At 43.6% G+C, this 7,838-nt stretch overlaps 1 protein-coding gene across 1 annotated transcript in view; it reads right to left on the bottom strand.

Moving 5' to 3' along the window:
* Positions 1–7,388: 7,388 nt before the first annotated feature.
* LOC104159643 (protein Wnt-5b-like) overlaps positions 7,389–7,838 on the bottom strand; it is an 11,526-nt gene continuing 11,076 nt past the window's right edge. Inside the window, exon 4 of the mRNA XM_009697605.1 lies at positions 7,389–7,836. Coding sequence (XP_009695907.1) covers positions 7,494–7,836 — 343 coding nt within the window. The 3' untranslated portion in view covers positions 7,389–7,493. The remainder of the gene's footprint in view (positions 7,837–7,838) is intronic.

Here is a 7,838-nt window from a genome sequence, read left to right as displayed (position 1 = left end):
TGACAGGAAACCCCGGGCCACGCAGCCCTTCCCGCAGGCGTGACGGAAAGGGGCCCGAGAGGGGCCACGCATGGTGACAGCTCAGAGCCATCCAGGCTGAGAGAGTCACTGTGAAACTAACTGCGGGGGGAGGTGTGAAGTGTCCCCGGGGGCCACGGCAGCTGCCACGGGCCTGCTGAGGCGGGAAGAGGCCCCACTGGACCGGGGACTGACCTGCGTGCTCTGGGGCATGACACGGGGTGGGGAGGCCACAGCGTGTGCAACACCAGAAAGATGAAAAACAGTGTACGGCCTGATGTCGCTGGAGTCATCTGGGAAGCCTGGCTCATGTGACAGGGCCCAAACACCTATGTCTGGTGTAGAGACATGGAGAGGGAACACCAAAGAGAGCAAGAAGTTCCTCTGTTAAGTAACAGGCCATGTAGGCAGAGCAGCAGGAAAACCTATGTGACGTGGTGATTTTGTCTTCTGAAATCGTGTCCTTGGGGAAAATGGTAGCAACCCTATGCCTGCATGTTGTACAGTGAGACTAGTCAAAACACTAACGGAACAATTGCCAAGGAGAACAATTGATGATGTTCTGGATGGTGGTCCATCAGAAATGATGATCTGGGAGGACCTGTCTGTCTGTAATTTGTGTGGCTCTATGCACTTCAGTGCTTTGCTGAGTCACACTCCAATCAAGACACTTGTACCCACACCCAGAAATTTTAGTTCAAACTGGTGACTGTGAACAAGATCGTTAATGGAAGCAAAATTATCCCTATAAATTAATATTTGAAACGTTTTGATCCCTAATATCCACCAACATTAAATACACACTGCCCATTCCTTAAAACTGTTTATAGAACTATGATTCCCTGTTGTTTCCTTTAAAGCATGCCCCATCTCACACATTCATTAAAGTCTTTATTATTGCGAAGGGAGCAAGGTAGTTACTGAACATCACAGTTGCACTATTACATGTATTTACAGTTTCTCTCATCAATCAAAATGTATTTTGACAGCTGTCGGGCAGCAGCACAGAGAGTAGCAGCTGCAGGCACTGCAGCTCCAGCTCCACCCCGTGCCTGCAGATGAAATACTTCCTGCCCCGTCTTTCAGTATTTCATCTATAAAATGGCGCTAATGATTTTAAAATATTTTGAGCTCCATTGATGAAAAAAATATATAAAAACTGCATGTCATTTTCATCTGTCATTTCCTGTCACCATAACTTAACATGTACTCAGCCAATTAAGAGGGAAATTGAGATAGGAATACTATTTCATTAAATATTAAATAAAAAGAATTAGAGTGCTTTATTCTGGTTCAAGAGCCTGGAAATCTAAAAGGAAAGCTGTGCTCTGCCGTATGGGGCAAAGTATTCACTGAGAGAGACACATTTTAAAAAACTGAGTTATGTACTGCCTGGGCATTTATAGATAATTCCTAGAAATTGTAGCATTAGTATAAAATGTTCATTGCCTTAATTCCAACTCTGAATGTTTTTGTCCTACATACATAGCCCTGTGCTTTGTGAAAGTTGGCAGGTCATTAGTTAACTCTGTTGTTGCTCCCGAGCAAGAGAAAATGAATTTGCCTGTGGTAAATGAAACTGAGACAGGCCAGAATCATCATAGTGAATTTCAGAGGGCTGCCACTCTAAAAACCTGGTCTAGATGTTTTCTCAGCCCAAGAAAGGTAATGGCTAAGCACTTGTGCAGCTCCTTGGGGCTGTGAACAAGGCAGGGCTACAATTAGCTCCAGCACAGTGACTGTGACAGTCATTAAGTGACACTGGGTCTAATCCACATATGTTTTTGCTCTCCTGAAAGGCAGGACTGTAATGTGTCCTTGTATGGTAATGCTTCATCCTGCCCATCCCACGTGATCACGATGGTCTTGCAGTCATGCGAAGGACTGACACAGCTATATGGCACTCTAGGAAGAGCCAAAAGACAAATTATGATTCAGAATAAAACTGCCCTAGGGTAAGGAAGAGCCTGGACTTTTTTTTATTATTATTTTTTTTCAGGATATGCCTTACTGCTGCAAGCCTTTAAACTGCTTCATCTCTATTGGCAACATACTTGAGTGGCTCCCTTCCGAATTCCCCAGGATGGCTGCCACCATGTGACAGCACCATGGGGCAGCGCTAAGGGGGAAAGGGCCTGGAGGAGGTATTATAATCTCCCTGACTCCCAGTAAAGTGGTGCCTGCTCATTGTATTTCCTTCCTTATCAGAGTCGTCTTCCCCTCTCAAATCACTGAGGGCCTGATCCTCACCGCATGCTCCATCACTCTGCCGAAGGCTGGTGCTTGCTGCAGCCACCATGTTCCAAACAGATGGAGCTGTTGCAGGTACCACGGGGTCATCAAAGCCAGCTTGCATTGGGTGAGCAGCATGGAGAGATAACTGTGACACTTAGGGCAGGTGTCCAACTTGAGTGTCACAGGGAAATATTTAGTACTCCATTTTATGGCTGCTGCATTTTATCCCCGCTCACAGGGAGAACTCCCAACCCTACTGTTTGTTCCCCCTTTCTCTCTTTGAGGAAATGCTATGAGTAGGTCATGCCTTTTTGAATCCTAATGCAAAAAAATAGATTTCAACTGTCATTTAAACAGAGCTAAGAAACAAGAGGTTATAGTAACAGCTTCAAGCCCTGCAGGAGAAGACTGATGGATGGAAAGCACAAGCATGCTGTGATCATTGTATTATACTAGGGGTTTTTATTATTGTTATTTGGGGATTTACAATGGCTGATCAAGATTCTTTTTGTCCTTTCTGGTACATGTCCTTCCTGTTGGCCACGGAAACCTGTTTTGCGTACATTTGAGGCTGGTTGTATTTAGACTTCAGAGCTGGTATGCTCAATGATGTGGCCCAGTCCCAAAGCCACCAGGTATCTACACTGGAGCTGGAGCTGAAACAGGCTACCCACTTGATGGTCTCTGCATTCATTAGCCTTTGCACATAGGGTATTAGTGCCCACGTGGCCCTAGCAGGGTATCAGGATATGGTCAGGATACACATCTGGACCAAGGAGATGAGATGCATGTCTGGGTCCCATGGATTAGACATAGCCAGAGTCCACCTTTGAGGAGAAGGGGATCCAATATTATACTCACATCTGCTCACTGTCTGTCATATGACAGCTCCTTCAGAGCCTGCCCTTCAGTGAATTTGACTTCATAGAGTATCTTCTAGAAAATACTTAACCTGAAATGTAGTTAAACAAAAGCTAAATGAAAGTGAGTAACCATATAAACAGCTTGTTCTGGAAAACCTTGTGACAGACACTTGAGAAATGCCCTTTAGTCACTGGAAGGTATTCCCCAAGGCCTTCTTGGGATGTTCTGTGTCTGCGTCAGCTGATGAAAATACTGTCTATATTTCTGTAGCCACAGGTGATTAGGAATTGCTCCCACAGCGTAATTTAAACCTACTCAGCTTCTCCCTGAATGTAGTCAAGTGAGCAGAGAGAGACCCTTGCATGTTTGATTTTATAGTACTGAACAAGATCTGCTTCATTTATGCTTTGTCAGGGCTACAAAACTTGGGTCCATATAGAAAGTATAAGTAACATTCACGCTGCATCTCTGGGTTCAACTTGCCTGTTTCCTGAATTGCAAAAGGCAGCAGTCTCTCCATTACATTGAGCTCTGACTAGGCACAGACTTTTTAGTGACAAAGAATGGGAACCTCCAAACGATGGAAATGGCCTAGAGTCCAGTGGTGTTAAAAGGGTCATTTATATTTTCTCACAACCTGCCACTATCTTTTTACTGTAATTAATAACAAATGAAAGTTTCTGTTTGTTCTGGGATCAGCTATTGCTTAGCTTACCTTGCAGCAAAACACACTGAGGCCTCATTCATTCATGTTGTAACTTATGTATTACTAGCCAGTTGGAAAATGATGACAGATTTGCATCCTGTTCTGCTCCGTTTAGGAGCTGATGTTCACTGACTTGCAATAATCATATATTTGCATAGTGCCTTTAACTCAAAAATATTTTCGGTTTACATGACTTACGGGTGGTCATTTCTATCAGCCTTGAAGTGCAGTGACTTCAGGGTTGGAATGTGGCAGGCAGTTACCAGCACACACTATATAATAGCGTATTGTGTGAATATCTTATCCATATGAAACTGCAAACAGCATTTCAGCAGGCAGGTATTAGATTCAGAAACCAGGCTAACCTCCCTCAGCCTTACTCTTGCTAAAAGATATTCAATACCCATAAATAAGCAAGCCCCAAGTTCACCTCTCTTTTGTAGAAAGGTCTTTGCTCCAGCATTGTGCCAGGGTAGGGCTTCGCTACAACAGACCCTCTGAGGCTCCTGCTGAGCCCCCCAGCAACCACCTCGGCACATCTGACCCTCCGAGGTGCTGCTGAGCCTCTTTGTCCCGAATTGAGCGTGTCCCCGCACAATGGGGATACAGCTGTCTGCCTGACAGAGTTAATGAGCGTAAAGAGTAGGCCTTCAATTACGTGTTTTTCAGCCATATTTCTCAAAGAGCTTTACAGAAAAAGGAGCTATTCTGCTCCTCATTTTATACAGGAGGAGGCTGGAGGCTAAAATGCAAAGAAATTAAGTAACTTTTTGACGATTACAAAGCAGATAATCAGCAGAGCTCAGAATCAAGCTTAGTTCCCCACCCCCACATCCCTCTACCTCTTTGCGCATCTAACAGGGCACAACTTAAAATCCAGCACTTTTTAACTTTCATGGTAAAGAAGCAGTTCTGCTACAGCTTTCTGTTTGACTTTCTTTGGCTTTGCATCAAACCAAACCAGCTGTGCTCTTACTTTATACTTACTACCACCCTAAGGAGGTTCTTTTATGTGTGGGCGCCATAGAAATTAAGTTTTAAGCTAGAGTTTAGCAGGATCAAATTTTTGGATACAAAACTCCCAGAAAGTTGAGAAGACTGAAACCTAGGTCTTGTAAAAAAGAAGGGGTGGGGGAGTGGAAGAAGGGAAAAGAAATCCAATGGTCACTTCTCTCCTATCACTATATGGTTCCAGTCCAATAGGAACTGCTGGCTCCAACCAGGCTGCCAGGGGTCCGGAATGCAGGGACAAAAGGCCAAAAATCATCTTTTTTTCCATCCAGTGTTTTAGGTGGAAAAAGAAAGACATATCCAGGGACACTCAGATGAATAGTAGCCCTAACAATGCCAACTTATCCGCTCCCAAAGTTGTTTACACCCACAAAATTAATTGTGGTGCCAAATTGTAAGGAGAGCTGCGACTCCCTTAAATGTGTGGTCTTTATCGGAAAGGTCAAATGAAATAATTTTGAATTATTAGACACATTAACAATGCCGGAGGGTGTCATATACAAATAGCTGACACCTTTAAGCACTGACGCAATAAGGATGGACAAGAACATGAGGTGAGGGTGGTGGGAGGAAAGGTCTTTTTTAGATGAATCCAAGGTACAGCAAGTTTTATTACTGGGCTAGAAACGTATAGTATCCCAGGAGTGAATAGCTCACACATTTGATCCGATCTTGGGCTCAGTCCAGCTCCCACTGAAGTTTAATGGGAGTTGGATCAGGCCATTGCACTCACATTTTTTCCATGCATGGAAAACTATTTCCGTTACTTTGAATTACAATACCACTGGCTTTGGTTTTTATATAATAAAATAAATCTAGGCCACTGTTTATATTCCAAGAAACTGCATTCTGGGATGCCAGCAAATATATTGCCTGTTGGATTAAAAAAAATAAAATAAAAACTGGACACATTGGTTTAAAAAAACAACAGCTCCTAATTATTAAACATAATTTTTCTTCCTTGTGCTTTTCTGGAGTCCTCAAATATTTGAAGTATGAAAGGTACATATAAATTCTTCTCTGGTGGTTGAAATGGTGGAATCTGTAAAACTGCAATGCTTTATAAGAAACAGAGGTTTAATGTAAAAATAATAATCTTCATGACTGGCTCTTTGCTTATTGGCATATTTTGCACATTTTAAAATTTACGGGAAAAAAAAAACAACACCTTTGGAATGTCAGTAACAAAGGCGATGTATATTAGCAAACCCTTATACTTTGGGGACTGGATTCTCTTGATTGTTCTGACTGCAAATGAACTCTGCAGATGCTGAGAGGCACAGGAAGCATTTTGTACTAGAAACAGCATTTGTTCCCTGCTTTATGAATTGGATTCTACTAAAATCTCAATGTGGTAAGACTGATTAGCAGACTTTGGTAATGCCTTCTGCCCTAGTACAATTTTATTATACTCTTTTATTACCAAGGAAAAACACAGAAAACACTTCCACTGGTGAACATACACCCACATTCTGTGAGCAAATGCATCTGTGGTTAGCTTATGCCAGGGAAGAGCATGGTCCCTGGACTCTGAAATACAGAGCAGCAAAATAGACACCCCCCACTGAAAGAATAAAACAAATCCACACATATACACAAGCAACAGCAGGAAAGAAATGTCATTGTGGGGTGTTTAATGTTAAAGAGAAACTATACATCTGGGATGGTGGTGAGGAGGATTTAATAGAGCTGAACAAGGTGATCCCCTGCATCCACTTCAAAGAGGAAAACTGGCAGCGGTATGAGGAGTGCTTATGCAGTCATGTGCATGTGCGTGCAATGCTTCTCTCTGCTGACAAAATATGAAGTACATTGCCTTTGCAAACATCCCTGGGCACCAGCAACTTCTCCTCTACACTGACAAATTAAGTTTCAGCATGGACTTAAAAGAAAAAAAAAAACTCCCTTATGCACATAACCATGTGATCTGAGCTGGACAGATTTCCCCTTGGCCTAGGCGGTACAGAAGATCTAGCTGTTTGCTTCGTGGGGACTCCCAGACTGTGCACTGGTCAGCCACAGCTCACACCTTCCCTCCTCACAATAGCAGGTTGTAAACCTTCCTCCACCACATTGCGGTCTGTGCAGCATCCAGGAATGGTTTACAGGACTGCAGATTTTAAGCCATGTTCTTGTAGAGGAGCCTTGGCTAACCTTCCCTCTAATGTGACAAAGCCCTTTAGAGGGACCAAGAATTGGTTCCAAATTATCCAGTGGGTTTAGTGGAGTGGCAGGGCTTGAAACTCGGATAACGAGGACTCACCCACATCTGGCTGTAATTTCAGATGTGCAATAACAATGCAAAATGCTGAGATTTACCAATGAGAGAGCAGAAAGAACCCACTCTCCTCCTTCTCGCTGGCTTTGTTTCTGTAATAAACTAGTGTGTGCTTGTGTGCAGGGCGGACTTCACTTTGTCCGCACCTCCTCAACCTCTTCACTCTGACTGAAACATCCAAGGGGAGATACACCCAAAGACAAACTTCCCAGCAGAACTGAACAACTGGCAAACTAGCTGGCCTGATGGGGGAAATTTCAAAACCAAAATGTCTCTTAAATAAGCTTCTTTAATTATTATCATCATCTGTTTATTTATACAAATATAAAATATATTTATATAGATTTATATAATATAGATTTGTTGCTTTGGTGGTTCCTTTCATTTACAGACATACTGGTCAACAATCTCTGTGCACTTTTTACACTTGACATAACAGCACCAATGGAACTTGCAGTGGCAACGCTCCACCTGGACACTCTTGAACTGGTCGTAACCCCGTCCGCAGCACATCAGCTCACACCCATCCATGCCCTCTGAGGTCTTGTTGCACAGTCGGCCCTGGGTGCCCAGAGAGCCAGTGGTCTCATTGCGCAGGCAATAGTCCGGGCTGGGGTCAACGTAGACCAGGTCCTCTTGCGTCGGCATGTTGAAACGGTTGTTCACCAGCTCCAGCTTTCCCTTGCGGCTGATCCTCATGGCAGGGGGGGCCTGCTGCTGTCCCCT

This window comes from Cariama cristata, unplaced genomic scaffold (genome assembly GCF_000690535.1).
Source record: "Cariama cristata isolate BGI_N322 unplaced genomic scaffold, ASM69053v1 scaffold36463, whole genome shotgun sequence".
NCBI lineage: Eukaryota > Metazoa > Chordata > Aves > Cariamiformes > Cariamidae > Cariama > Cariama cristata.
This window is presented reverse-complemented; position numbering and strand designations above follow the sequence as displayed.